The 15247-nt window shown below is 40.4% G+C and overlaps 1 protein-coding gene and 1 long non-coding RNA gene across 2 annotated transcripts in view; one reads left to right on the plus strand and one right to left on the minus strand.

Annotated features, from left to right (window-relative positions):
* The window catches only part of LOC107837266 (uncharacterized), a 26655-nt gene extending 21585 nt beyond the window's left edge, over nt 1-5070 (plus strand). Inside the window, exon 2 of the long non-coding RNA XR_001663287.1 lies at nt 2503-5070. This is a non-coding gene — a long non-coding RNA (uncharacterized LOC107837266). The remainder of the gene's footprint in view (nt 1-2502) is intronic.
* A 7241-nt stretch (nt 5071-12311) lies between these two features.
* LOC103144252 (uncharacterized) lies at nt 12312-14621 on the minus strand. The gene is made up of 2 exons (XM_007561147.2): nt 13879-14621; nt 12312-13586 (listed from the first exon to the last, which is right to left on the minus strand). Exons 1-2 carry the CDS (start codon nt 14282-14284, stop codon nt 12601-12603), a joined length of 1392 nt encoding a protein of 463 aa, XP_007561209.1. The 5' UTR covers nt 14285-14621; the 3' UTR covers nt 12312-12600.
* Between the last annotated feature and the right edge of the window lie 626 nt (nt 14622-15247).

The raw sequence follows: 15247 nt of genomic DNA on the forward strand, positions 1-15247 counted from the left end.
CACACACACACACACACACACACACACACACACACACACACACACACACACACACACACTCTCTCTCTCTCAGGACAGATGTGCAGGCTTGAACGACACATTGTCTTTGAGCAGTTGCTAAAAAAAAGCCCCTCTATCCCCCCTCTCCCAAAACCCTCTACCCGCTCAGAGGTTAGAGACAGAATTGCATAACGGCTATGATGTCAGCGCCGCTCCTTGCGGCGTAACAAGTGACGTTGATGGCCATGAACACAGAGGGTGGGGGAAAAACAGAGGGAAAAGCTCAGAGTGGCAGAAACAGGGAGGAAGGAAGGAGAACATCTGATGTCACGCCGCAGCTTGCTGCTCGCCCTGAACATGTTAGGCGTTTGTTTGCAGGCTCGTCTTCCTCCCACATGAAATGATGACTCAGAATTAAGCAGCAAGCATTTTTCATGCAGCAGCGATCGGTTGGTGGAAACTTGCCCTTGAATGTTTTTCTGCTCTGTCTCTCGCTCCCGGTGGGTGTTGGAGATCGGTAGACGTTAGTAAGCACGCTGCATCCATATGGAACAACTGTCTGGATTCTTGTTTTTTGTTTTGTTTTGTTTTGGTTTTGTTTGACTCAACCAAATCCAAGTCTCGTGGAATCCCATTTCACACGTCGAGTTTGAATGCATCGTTGAGGCGTAGGGTTCATTTGAGTTATTTCATTGCGAAAGAAGACCGTCACACCACCGCTCAGGCCTGGATGAAGGCATTTCTTCCACTGGTTTGTGCTTTGCAAAAGTATTCACATTCTGAGAAAAGCAAGGATGTATGCAGGGATTTACACTGGGTCACTTTGCAGAAAGTCTGTTTATTTCTTCCTCTATGGTGCCACATTATTAAGGAAATAACTAAATTACCCAAATTCTTGAGACACCCTCTAGAAACACTTATTTTAACAGTTCAGACTTATCGGAATATGTATAAATATGCACAGTGGAACCTGTCTTAACACTATCGCAGAAGCCAATATCTACCATCTTCTTTACCTCTGCTCTTGGTGTTTCAGCCAATCAACACCAAGGAAAGTGAATGGAGCTCCAGGATTGGCTGCTATGCAACAACCATGGAACCAATCAAACTGTAAGGTCTGCAATTAAAAAGAAAAAGAAATAAATGAAAAAGTGCAGAATCTGCATCCTAGTAGCTTTCCTGACCATGGTGACCTGATGATGCCGACGTCAGCTTATGGTTGTGGTGCCTCGGCGGACGGCATCCTCCTCCACTCGTCATTCTCAAATGGCTGCACAGCTCCTTTGCTCACTTCCTCGCCGACACGCCGCGGTTGTGGTTGTTCCTAAACATGACGCCTCCATCGCCCTGTCAGGAGGAAGAACTGGTTTGAGTCTGTGCACTTGTGCAAGTGAGCAATGACCAAAAGAAGAAACAAAGGGACGCCATGTTTACTTGTGGAGCTGCACGTCATGTTTTGACTGTTCCATCTATAATAATTGCTGATTGTGATACAAAGCCCACGTTGCCAGCTAGAACCATGGATTGTGACTCATGATTTAAAAACATATTCAAGCACTCACTTTCATAAACTAATTTTTTTTTATTTATTTATTTTTTTTGGTCACTCTTCATCAAGCAAATTTGTGGTGTAATTTGATGATTTTGTGATTATTTTCAATAAAATATCAAATGTTTGTGGTACTGATTTAGAAACATTTGCTATAATTTCACATATGTATGACAGTAAATGCAACGCTGTATTCCTCGCCGTATAGATCACGGACTATAATTTGACATCAATTAAGGTTAAGGCAGCTGTTTCGTACAAATAAGAAAGTTTTGTACGAAACATCGCATGTTTTTCATCGTTTTTGACCAAAAACATTTGCAATAATTAGCATTAGCGCAAGAAAAAAAAAGGGCTTTTGATTTTGAGTGAATTTCCACAAAAAATTGCAAGAAACCGGAGGCACTGACTGATGTAACCTGGTAGTAAGTTGATAAAAACTGTTTTGATAAAATAATATTTAAGCACACTATTATCTTGGCAGTTCTTGGCATCCCTCTGAAGTCTAGAGGGCCACATAAAAAATTAAGGCGGGCCTTGAGTTTGACACACGTGCTCTGAAGGCTTTCAAGTGAATTTTATGATAGGAACATCGGTGCTTTCAGCCAAAAAAAGAATAAAGAAAAGAGAATTAGCATTTTTATTTGGAGAAATGGCCGCCTAATTAGAGAACAAGATTGAAGAAATAATGAGAGAGCAGTGGATCGCAGCGGGGACGGAGGAGGTAGATGGCTTCGCCTGTATTGTCCTGAGCTGTGGAGAGTCCGGGTTAAGCTGACGAACAGGCAGGTGTTAAAAATAAAACTCTTTCCTTGAATACAGGTGAAATTTAGAGTAAAGGCAGTTGCTTATTTCGGCACTTCAACCTACATTGTGGCTGTTGTATTAAAAATCACCCGCCCTCCCTCTCCCCTCCGTGCGGTGCAATCAGAAACCTGTTTTATTTCTTCCAGTCGTCCAGACAGGAAGCCCAAGGTGCTGCTATACTGGAGACGGAGTCCAGGCGCTCGTCGTCCCGACAAATATTCCACCGCTCAAAGCGAGCAGAGAGAACACCGGCGCTGACGTGAGGCCGCTGATGTCACGCTCTCTGCGTGATGGCAACAGCAGCAGTTGTTCCCCAGCTGTGAATGTAATCATGTCCCCAACACACACACACACACACACATGCACAATCTAATGTTTAGTTGAAGCCTGGAGATAATTCCAAATATAGCATGGGGGTGAGGGGGAGTTGAGTGAATCATCAGGAACTGCTAAATGTGTGTGTGTGTGTGTGTGTGTGTGTGTGCGTGCGTGCGTGCGTGTGTGTTTGCCTTTTGCTGAGCTTATATTCATCAGCTGTTCTCTTTGAAATACACACACAAACATTTTAGCAAATATCGGTTTCTGCATTTTTTTTTCCCTGTTACAGTTGCCTGTGAAACTATTCCTGCATTTTGAATGTTTTTTTATACATTAGGTGAACTAGGGTGAGAATTTATTGTATCGTTTATCATTTATTGTGAACATTTCTTGTCATGATAAGAATTTCGAGTTATCGCTGTCTTGATAAATTTCAATTCTAAACTAAACTAAACTAACATTGGAAATATTTGTAGTATTTTGTAAGCTGTTCCACAAAATAAATTAACAGCGTTAGCTTCTGGGCTAACACGGAAGTTAACAGCATTAGTTTCTGGGCTAACACAGAAGTTAACAGCATTAGCTTCTGGGCTAACACGGAAGTTAACAGCATTAGCTTCTGGGCTAACACGGAAGTTAACAGCATTAGCTTCTGGGCTAACATGGAAGTTAACAGCGTTAGCTTCTGGCCAGGTATCGCCTCTGGAAGCCCACAGACAAGATGCTCCAAAATATGTAAAGAAACTTGTAGAATATTTTTCTCACTTTCATTCTCTATTCAATACTTATTTCATTTATTTAGCATACATGATGCCCCATGCATACCAATTTTAGTTAGCTATGCTATGCCAGCTTGAGATCAAAGCGTTGATAAATCTGACTTGCAGCCAATCAGAAAGATGAGCATGGCAAATAGCATTTCTATAAAGTATTTTAACTTATGCTGTATGATAATGGTTGAGAAACAAATTAGATTTTATGATTTTTTTAAAAATGATTAAAAAAAATATTAGAATTAATTATTTTTGTTGCATTTTCTCCCCCTTATCTTCCCTCCCCTTTTCTTTTTTGCTTGTTCTGCTCCTTTAAACTCTGAAGAAAGGCTCACAGTGTATGTCACATTGTGAAGGTTAAACCCGCTCCGGCCACAGACACGTCCAGCCTCATGAAAGAACATCATGTACTGAAGCCTGTACGCGTGAGCAGCCATTAGCGTCCACCGTTGTGGAGCAGCTGGAATAAATGCACAGGAGAATTGCATTCAGAGTCAGAGGACTTCAGAACAGCAGTTTAGCCTGAAGGTTATCTTAAGAGACTCTGGGGCGGAAAAAAGGAAAAAAGAAAGGAGATTCACATTGGCAGGCTCCCCGGAGACAGACCTTAAACCTTGAGAAAGCCTGACGAGCTACATGAAAAGACAGTGACTCATCTAATCTTGTTTTATCGCCGTGCCAATCTGTATTCATGCAGACAACTCATCCCAGTAAGTCTGCATGTTCGCCCCCCTGCTCTGCTCACAGAGCTCACGTTGTTGCTGCTGCAGAGGCTTCCTCTCAGGTTCGGTAAATGTTCTGTTTTCCATTTTGCCGACAAGCTTATCGAGGATTCATCAGGTATAGCTCTGGAGGGTTCACAACCTCACATTGGGGAAGGTGGGGGGGGATGAAGGGGTTGGGAGGAGGAGTGTTGTGGCATCAGCTCAGATGGTGTCTGACAGCCGACTTTACAGAACAAAGCCTTCCTTTATCTCCTGCCTTTTTACGCAAATATCTTCATCACATTACATCAAGAGTGGAATGTTCCAGTGCTGGGTTTCCTTTACCTCTGCAGGAAAGAAAAGACCTTAATTCCCTGCAGGCCTGGATCAACCTAAGGAGGGGATGAACCTAGTTTATTCTGTTTGGTAAAATAAACTACAATATTTACAGTATGAACTACAGATGTTTGTTTTAGAAGCAGTAGGACTTTCAGGTTATTAGGCAATAATCCGATTCCAACCTTGGCCGTGTAACAATGGCGTCTTTATTATTTTTTATTCTTTATATATTGTTTATATTCTGATTATTGTTGCCTTTGGACAACCTGGACAATAAGTCAATAACAATATATAATGTGATAGGCACGTGATCAGTATCAATGAATAGCACGTCTAGAATGTTCTGTAATTTCACTGAACCGCATTGCATTCTGGGAGATGTAGACAGAAGAAACGCTCTGGCTGCTCAACCGCTCACGGCTAGCTAAGCAAGGTTGGTGGCATCAACTAACTCACTTACTCTTTGGTTACCTAGCAACTCGCTCTCTCTTTGGTTACCCAGCAACAACCCGTTGAGTAACCTGTGCAGCAGCAGTTTCAGGTTTTGCCGCATCCTGCCTCAGAAGTGCTTAAAAATGAAGAACAGTGGCGCGGTGTCACCGGGGAAAATGAGAACAACGACTCGAGAGGAAGCTGTGGATGAAACACAAATGGTCACATCAGCTGTTTGGCAGAATTTCAGATATTTTACAATAAAACTATTCAGTAGTTATTGATATTGACTGATATAAAATCCTTATCGCAATGTGTTTTTCAGCCCTAGGTAAGACTAACTTATAACTTAGTTTTACATAACATGTTATGTAAAGTTATAAGTTAGTTTTACGTATGGTTTCACATACTTAAGTAGCATGTAGAAGCTTATTTTAAGTCAATAATTCCTTAATATTGTTGAAAAAGAAATAATTAAAAGTCAAATAATCTGCCAGTTGAACTAATTTTTTCATTTTTATTAAGGAATTATTGACTTTAAACAAACTCCTATTTCTTGCTGAAAAGCTACTTATAAGTTAACTTATACTTATATTTCAAGTGCACCAAAATATTTTCACTGGAAACCAGACCAAAAACACTTGGTAAGATTCTGTGTCTCATGCAGTGTGTAGAATAAATAGTACAACCTGTTTAACAGTTTTGTTTTTGTATTTTTTGTTTTGTTTTTTTGCTGAAACTCTCAAAAACTGTGTAACAATTTCCTTTCACTTAAAGAACTATGCACTACTTTCTGTTGGTCTGTCATGTACAATTCCAACAAAATATGTCAAAGTTTGTGGTTACAACATGACAAATTATGAAAAAGTCCAAGGGGTGCGAATCCTTTTTTTTTCCAACACTCTTCAAACATTTCTTAAAGGTGCAGATATTTTATGATTAGTTCTAGTAAGCTGCAAAACAAATCTCTCTGGAAAAACGATCCCTTTAAAGCATTTCTTTTTATTTGTTTTCCCAACCTTCAGATAGTAAAAGAAAGGACAACACAGACAGGAATGAGAACGCCGAGGCTTCCAGCGCCTGCTTTGTGAGCTCCTGAATCGTGTATTGTTCCTTTAACAGGAATCATTTCCCACCACACTCAGATCTGCTGCAGTTCCTTCCCATCACATCTTGTGATGTAAATGAACACTGAGCAGATTATCTGTAGAAATAGAAATATTCTTTAGTTCCAGTTTACATGAAGCAAACACTCATTGCTTGTGTGCGCGCGCGCGCGTGTGTGTGTGTGTGTGTGTGTGTGTGTGTGTGTACTGGTGTCAGTGCGGGTTAGCAGATTGTTTTCTGTGTTTAGGCTGTTATGTGTGTCAATATGTCTCAGAAATTTGGAACAAATTTGAGTGTGGGAGTGTTGGCTCGCCAGCCCCCGTGTGCCGTTGCATGTATATGTGTGTGTGTGTGTGTGTGTGTGTGGTCGAGGGAGAAACGAGAGAGCGAACACGATGTACCCAGGCACAGTTTTCCTGGCCCGTGTCCAGCTGCAGGAGACCGCTTTGGGCTGTGTACTTTGGGGACACCTCCTGTCACGTCTCCCTCCCTCCCTCCCTCCACTCTAACCTGATCCGCCCATGTGACCTCACCTCTCCAGTCACCCCCACCCGTACCCCCCGTCCTCTCCCCTCCCCTCTCACATGTCCTGCCACCGATACCCGTTCACACTTCCTGCCCTGTCCCATTTCTTCCCTCTTGCCCACTTCCAGTCCACTCCTGGTTTCCAAGCAGCCCCTTAATCACCAGACCTCCCTCAGCTCCTGCTTGGGTTTCATCCCCGGCCGCCTTTCTCTTGTCCTCTGAGAGCGTGGAGGAGCTTCGTCGTGTGTGTGCCAAGCCTGCAGGAAGACCAAACAGAGCACTCACACTCCTTGCCACCACACGCACCATGAATTTAAAGGCAACATCCTTCAAATCGTTTTAAGTTTTAAGTTCATCGACAACCTGTCTTATGAAGCATCTTTTCTTTTCCAAAAATGTACTTCATTTCAAATAAATAATTTTACATTGAAATATCTTCAACACAATAAGTACTATAAGATTACATTAAAGATTAAATAATAAGCAGCAGGTTGACATATAAACATCGGCTCAGTTTCCTTACTTTTGGGAGATCGGTCAACGCTTCAGTGTGAAGCAGATCTGGTCCACCGATCTTATCGACAACTGCAATTTTAATGTATATCTCCTTGTTTGCTTAGTTTGGTTATTTTATTTTATTGCTGTTACTCATTCTATTATCTGGTCAATTATTTTGTAGATCAATAGCCCTTCTTGCTTTTTTTCAGTTTGTCATGTTTATTGTATACACACTAATTGGTGAATTATATATATATATATCTCCAGCAGTGTGCAAGCATCCTGTCAACATAAAAGTGCTGACTAAAGACTTGGATTGCCACACACACACACACACATATCAAGAGATTTTATTTATTTCTACTAATCTGTTTAATACCAAAGAAGCTTATGGAAAACACTCCCCCAGATCAGGGAGGAGAGAAGTACATCCAGTAGTAATTACCAAACACTGCTACCAAAAGACCAGAGGAGCGGGGAGGGCGACTGAGGGAGGGGTGAAGAACGAGGGAGTGAGAGAACAGGCAGGGTAAACGAGGGAAATCAGGGTTTAAGAGCTTTACTGCGCTTTAACTCCAGCAAATTATTCCGAGCCCCAAAAACAAAGAGGGGGGTGGGGGAGACGAGGGTCTCGGCTGAGATCAACACTGTGTGTGAATTAATGAAGCTCTTTGCCGACACACACACACACACACACACACACACACACACACACACACACCAGAGACTTCAGAGTCTGGAGGCCAGAGATGCTCTCTTAATTGTGTTTTGACAAAACAGAAATGTCTCATGCCTCATTTTCCAATTATAGCTGCTGCTCCGATTAGGACGAGGTATCTTTTTTTTTTTTTTCGTGTAACTCGCAGGAATATTACCTTGGGCTGAGCGCAAACATCTTTATTATTGAATAATTATTGAAATCTATAATAAGGACTGTCGTAGCAAACTGTTATTGGAATGAACATAATCTCTGCAGTGCTGTCTGTTCTTCAACCTCGTCTTCCAACTAGAAAGCACTTATTAAAGTTCATTTATAGGTCTGAATGGACAAAGATCACATGGAGTTCCTCAAGGCTTTGATGTTAGACCTCTTCAACAAGCTCCTTCTGTTTTAGATTACAGAATACCAGATTTCATTTTCATTGCAGAAACGCTCATTCTATTAGATGCTGAATGCGTTTTTTCAGACGCACTCCACTTCATGAGTCACTGAGGAGTACGTTCATAATTATTAATGGATGTGCTGTAATTTTCAAAAAAAAAAAAAAAAGTTATGGCCTTAATGGATATTAACAAAGCCTAAGAACAAAGAGCAGGTAGGCCTGTCATAATGAGAAATGATGGAAGATGATAAATTGTCCCAGAAATTATTGCAATAAGTAATAATGTTGTTTTGAGAAAAACTTCAGAAATGATCAATCTAAAAAGACTTCTACTTCTGCTGCTTGCAGGTATCTGCAGGTTAAATGCGTAAATAAAAAACACCGGCTGTAAGTCAGAAAAAGAGAAAACTAGCTGCGTATATTAAATATTTAGCAATACTGCACTGTTTCTGGAAATGACAGAATCAGCTAAAATCTGTCTGCCATCCACCGCTCAGGAGTTCTTCAGACTCACCGTACAACATGAGATCTTTCCACTAAAAAGTAGGGAAACTATCATAATAACTTCAGAGAACCCAACTTAAATGTCCCACCTGTCTCTTCAACATTTATCAGTCAACAGGTGTTTGCTAATGCATTTGAAACAAACAGAAATTGTTCAGAAACGTTTTTTTTTTGTTTGTTTTTTTAACGCAACCAGCAGAGCTAACTTACATCATAAATTATGTCACACAGATTTAGACCGAGGTGGGTCAGGCCCGCTCGGCTAAATATACACGTTTTTTTTTTTTTTTTTAGCTTGGCGAAGTTTATTCTTCATCACTGTTAGAGGAAATTTGTCTATCCCTAATCCTTCCACCGCTGCTGACCGTGAGGGTGAAACATTGCTTTTGTGTGTGACAAACCTGATAGATCCCTTATTGATCTTGAACACACACACACACCGTGTACTCTTGCAGTGTGCCAGCATCCTGATTAAACTTCTAAAGCAGATTGCATAATGCGCGCAACAGAAGCAGGGCAGTGGAGATTTAGAACAGCAGCAGCCTCTCTGCCTGCGCTGAAGGGATTGCATAAGGCGAGGAGAAGGGATGGATTCGGGTCACGGAGGCTCCAGGAGCCGTCGTGACTGATTGGACCAGACACACTCAGGCAAGCGGAGCTCACTCCGCGTCTGGACGAGAGCGAACGAGGGAAGGCGGAGAGGAGACCAGCCTTCCAGCATGTCGACCCCTTCCACTCGACTGCTGGTCTATTCCTGACCAGCTGAAAATAAAACGTTAGGAACAAGTGGGCGAGTGCAAACATTTCCCTTCCCTCCCCTCACCCGTTTCTTTACTGAGATAATTCTCACATGTCTAATTGAGTTCATGAGCAGCAAAAATAAATAATTACATTGTAGGACTCTGAGGAGTTAGGGGTCCCCTCAAGGTGTATTGATTAAAACCTTAACATAATTTTCCAGCAACCTTTAAAATCCAAAGAGCCATTTTTGCCCTCAGTCCAGCAAAAAAATAAAAATAAAAAAAATTAAAAAGCAGATTTAGAGCTGCAAATATAACATAACCTTCTGAAAAAAAGACACTGTATACATTTTGTTAAGTACCTACTACATGGAAATTTGTTATAATGTTTAGAGAGTGACCATTTTATTCCTATTTTTAGGTTTCAATATAAAGAAAAACCTAAAACTTATTTTAATGATGGCTACATTTTCTTATGTGGGATGTTGATAGTCACACAAAGTGTCCAACATAAAGCAGAGCTAAATAAAAATGAAATAAAAAGTACTTTGTGTCATTCTGTTATGAAATATGAAATGCTATCTGTATTTGTTATTGTCTAGCTAGCTATCATCTATATACCTTTTAATTTACTTTACCTATTTTAGTTTCCTTATCAAAGCAGTAACTAATTAAGTAAATGTGAACAGTACTATTTGACTTGGTAATAATTGATAATTGACTCGCTCTAGTTCCAGGATTAAGTAGCAAAACCAGCATGAATAGCTATTTGTTATGCTAGCAGTGACAAGGCTAACAACTATTAGCAATATTGGTTAACTTGATATATCTCTGTTGTTTATTCATGCAAACATTGAATAAATCTGTTCACAAACATTGTGTAGTGCTGTGCATACACTGGTTTAACGAGATAGTTTAGAAGCATGAATTAGAGGTACAAATAAACTGCAAGTCTTGAATAAACTGTTTTCTGTGTCTTTAGGTTGGAGTTTGTGAGAAACTTTCAATTTTCCAGGTGGCTCTGACTTCTTGGTCTACTGGAGCTGGATGTTCTGACTTAGAGTCTGTACATCCCAACTTTTAAGAACAAGCAGAACGCACCACAGTCACTCCAGTTAGCCTAAAGCTGAATGCTAATGCTATTGTTACTCCAGCCTAGTGAGTCAAGGGGGAGACAATTAAGTTTTTTCCAAATTCTGATAGGAAAGTTAATTACAAACCATTCGAGGGGTAAAAGTGTGTTTGAAGGTGTCACATGTGTTGCCATAGCTAAACAAGAAAAACAGGAAGCTAACATGAGTAGCTCTAACTATTTATCTACATTCTAGAATCAGCTAATGACCTGCTTAGCGTGGGAACTTTTAAGGCAGGTGTTCATGTATTTAAGCTCTTAGTTACCAACATTCACTTTCACTTGTTATATAATTAATGCTGTTGTTTGCCACTGCTAAGCGTTTCATACTGTGCCTCGCAAAGTATTCATAAAACCAGAACATTTCCTTTGTTTGACGTGTCACAACCCAAAACCTCAATGTACTCTATGTGTTGAATACATGTGAAGTGGGCCAAAAAAATCTGAAAATTATTGTGTTTGTGTTCAGCAAGCTTGACTCTGATGTCCCAAAATTAAATCAAATCCAACCAGTTGCCTCTTATTAGTAAACAGATCTACATATGTATAATCTAACTTTATTCTACATTTTCTGTTAATGTATCGCAGGTTCTTAGAGAACATTTGTTAAAATGCATCATAAAAACCATGCTGAACACAGCATAAAAGTCAGGGAGAAAGCTGCTGAATGATTTAAATCAAAGCATATGCATGTGTTAGAATGACCTAGTCAAAGTCCAGATGTGAATCCTACAGATAATCTGTTTCAAGACTTAAAAATTCATGTTCACATGTTGTTCCTCCATACCAACAGAGATCTACTGTCGGGGTATGAAAACGTCTGAAACTAGATGCACGCCACACTTTTCAGATCCCTTTTTGTTATGGAAAAAGGGTAAAAATTGAAACTATGTATCCTCTACCTATAACTTTACAATTATGCACAGGAGTTTTGGACATAATACGTCAAAAATAATTTAAAAAAAAGTTTGACAACATGTTTTACAGTGGATACTTTATCAAGGAGCTGTTCGAAGAGTTTTGTTTTGCATCAAAAACAGCTTAATGCCCATGAAAAATGCAGGAAGACACCAATCAGTTCCACAATTCAGTCAGGAGTCACGCATGTTTCAGAAAGTTTGTTTTAATATTTTTATGAATGTCAAAAAGATTTAGATAAAGAGTGTTTTACTTACATTTACTATGAGACGATCACTGCTTTCTTTGCTTATCGCACTCAACTGGAGTCTATACTTGTATTACATCATTTGTGGGATGCAAAGTGTGTGCGTGTGTCTGTGTGTGTGTTCCTGTCGTTCATTACATAAGGAGAGCATCAGTAGCCGGACAAAAGTGACCCTGGGCTCAGTAACTCAGTTTGCAGAGTGAGGTTGTAAAAACCATAATTGAGCATTTGGATGCGGGACAGAAGTCTGCGGTCCATTTGAACAGTTCCCCTTTGTGTCTTTATTACATAGTCAATTATCTGGGTCTTAGATAACAGAGTTTTTTTTTTCCCCACCACAGGACAATAAAAGTGATGCGCCAACAGAACCACAGTACTTTTCCTGAGCGGTTTTCTGCATTGCAGATGTTAATGGCTCCCTGAGTCCTCTGAAAGCTTTCCTGGGGAGAGCAGGACATACAGATAACATACTGACGTTATTCACTAACACTATGACGTCTCTGGAGTTTAGCATGGACGCCAGATGTAGGAGAAATGTACGGGCTTGTGCTGCCCTCTAGTGAAATGAAGGGCACACTGTTTTAAAATGAGTTTAAAAAGAAATTGAGTTTTACTTTGTTTTGTTTTGTTTAAACACTGCATTTATTTTATGCATAACTTTACATTTCACATATCAACTTCCCTATTTTAAATCGGCCATTGCCATAAAAATCTTAATTCTTAGTTGTATTTGTTGTAGTTTTGTTTCTTTGTTCAGTCAGAAGTGTGTTAAGTTAGAAGACTCAGTCTCTTATTAGCTGTTTACCACCTCATAGCCTGCGCAAGCTAGTGCTAGCACTAGCTTTGTTTAGCAATCACACTTTAGTTAAAATATGATGAATACAGAGATAATTTAGTCTGCAACTCAAAATGGGCCTTGATAATTTGCCAAAACACAACAGTTGTGCCAGATTTGGTTGACAGATCCTATTAAAGTGAGAGGCACCGGAGAATCCCAGATATGGTAGCGCTTAACTCTAGCGATTGCTCGCTCTGCAATGATCTGCAGTCGAGCAATGGTCTGGGTCTCCTCCGTCTCTTTCTTGCTGAACTGCCCAGGATGCCTAAATGGTGGAGTGGTGAGTTTGGCTCCAACTTTATGAAGGAGGTCTTGAATGAGGAAGCCTTCATCCGCCATGATTTCATCTGCTGGCTCAAGCAGAGGAAGGATTCCACTGATCTTCGTTATGTCTTTGTCTGAGATGCAGCCTGTGTACAACGCTGAAATAAATGTCACCAAGCCACAGGGAGCAACTCCGATCAGCCCTTTCAGAGTGGAGTGGTTCTTGTAGGCAGAGAACGTTTCAGACTGTACGGTGAGGAATGATGGCGTCTCCAGAGCAATTTCTGTGCAGTCCAAGATGACACGGACATTTGGAGAGAACTTCAGAAATCTCTGAGGCATACTGGCTTTTACCTTCTCACGACTAATCCACAGGTTGATGGAAGAGAGCATAATGAAGAGGTAGTTGGCCCAGGTGATGGTCACTCGGCTGACAGTGTCTATGCTGACTTGAAACATGTCAGCAATGAGCTGCTCCTTCATGCCCACTGCTACTCTGAATGAGTACATCAGGAACTCATCAATCAGAGGCATGGAGCGGTCAGGGCTGGCTTCAGCACACGCTTCCTCTCCAAGTTCCTGTGCTCTGGTCCAGTACACAAGGCGTGACGCAGAGGGTTCAATGGACTCCCAGAAGATCCAGAACACACGTTCAGATGGAAATTTGGTATAGAATCGGATCTGGTCATCAGAGGCACAGTAGCGGCTGAAAAGTGTGGCAGACAAATCCTCTTTTTGAAGTCTGTTCTCCAACTCCTTGATATAATCCAGAGCTTCATCAAGTGCACCTGTAAAACCACAAAATAAAACAACATAACATACGGTTAGCAAGAAGTTTCAATTATATCAATGTAACATTCCTTCTCTGAAGATCAATACATGTTGTGAGTCCGAGCATGTATGTATGTAGCCATTGACTTAATCTCTCCACAAAGCATAACCACCACATAATCTCATAATAATGATTTAATTATTATGTGATCTTAATAATAATCACATTATGATAGTAATAGTTATATTTGACTGAAATTATCTTACATGGCAAATGTATACAATGTACTATCTTAATTTGATCTTTACCTGTGGGTGGATGTGCTGCATAATCATGGTCCGCAGTAGCATCTTCAGCCTGGCTAGCTTTCTGAGAAAGGACAAACTCCTGTTTCTGATCCCTCTCGAAAGCAGACTCTCTCGTTGCTGGTGCAGTGAAGTTATTCCAGGCAAAAAGGGAAGGAACAGCTCCACTTTTAAGGCGGGTGGTAGATCCGCTAACAAAATCCTCAAGCGTGAAATGGCGGCTACATACGTAAGTGCTCCCTCTCTTGATACAAAAGTCGGGACCTTCCTCTCTTCGGATCGCTTGGATCCACTGCTTCCGTTGGTCCGGGTCCGTCGGGAACCCATGATAGGACAGATATGGCTGTTTTCTTGCACCACTTGAACAATGAGGGACTGAACAAAAACAACTGCGCCGAGACTGTGCCATTTTCCTAGCCTTGTAATGCTAACGCTATTGCCACCGGAAATGGTCAAACCCCACATCCACTTTGAAACGCGGAAGCGTGAAAAAGGTCTATTGGTCATAAACATAAGCTGTGTCCGAATTCAGGGTCTGCATCCTTCGAAGGACCGGTCTACGTAGGACGGGTCCTTCGAAGGCCGGGAATAAACTAAGACCGGAAGAAAAATATCTGTGGATTCGAACAGGTCTAGCCTTCACCAACTGTCCTCGCCCCCACCTCAGCGTAACTCATGTTGCCAAGCAACCGTGACAGCGTGAAGCAGAGAGCGGAGAAGAAAAAAAAAACATAGACATAAATACGTAGACGCCTCATAGATCGGCCCGTTGCTGCGATACGCAACAGCGTCCGCCATATTGAATGTGGAATATGTGCCAGTAAGCTAATACAAGTAAATGGACCTAACTTCAGAAAGTGCCGTTCTACAAAGTATTTTAAGTTAATACTTTGTAATTCTCACTCACATTAATATATTTGGCAATCAAAGAAAGAGATAAAGAAAGAAAGATAGAGTTTCTAACTTTTGATGTGATTATTTAATTGTTTTGAGGCATTTCTGAATAAAGAGCACAATGTTTTTATTTGATAGAAATTATTCTGATCATTTTTATATTGACATTGATGAACTGACACTTTTACAGTGTTTAATTAAATAACATATTTACATAATTCCATAATTTAATGTACATTTAACGCTTCAAGACAAGAAAATTATTTTTCTTGCATTTATTTTTTATACATTATTGAGAAATGACTTTTGATTTATAAATCAGTCATTGTCAAACATAAAACTACATATTTTTCTTACTTTTTTCCAGAGAAAAAAATATTTATTACATCAACTCTGCTATTGACAGCAAAGATTGAAAATAATTCTAACAGAGTAAATTATTTTTATTTCATTACATAAGCTGTATTAATACTTCAGA

Source organism: Poecilia formosa, unplaced genomic scaffold, assembly GCF_000485575.1.
Source record: "Poecilia formosa unplaced genomic scaffold, Poecilia_formosa-5.1.2 Scaffold4, whole genome shotgun sequence".
Classification (NCBI taxonomy): domain Eukaryota; kingdom Metazoa; phylum Chordata; class Actinopteri; order Cyprinodontiformes; family Poeciliidae; genus Poecilia; species Poecilia formosa.

Coding starts and splice junctions, on each gene's coding strand:
- LOC103144252 (XM_007561147.2), bottom strand. CDS start 14,284: ATGGCACAGTCTCGGCGCAGTTGTTTTTGTTCAGTCCCTCATTGTTCA. Junction 13,587..13,878: donor TGCAGCACATCCACCCACAG/GTAAAGATCAAA, acceptor GTGGTTTTACAG/GTGCACTTGATGAAGCTCTG.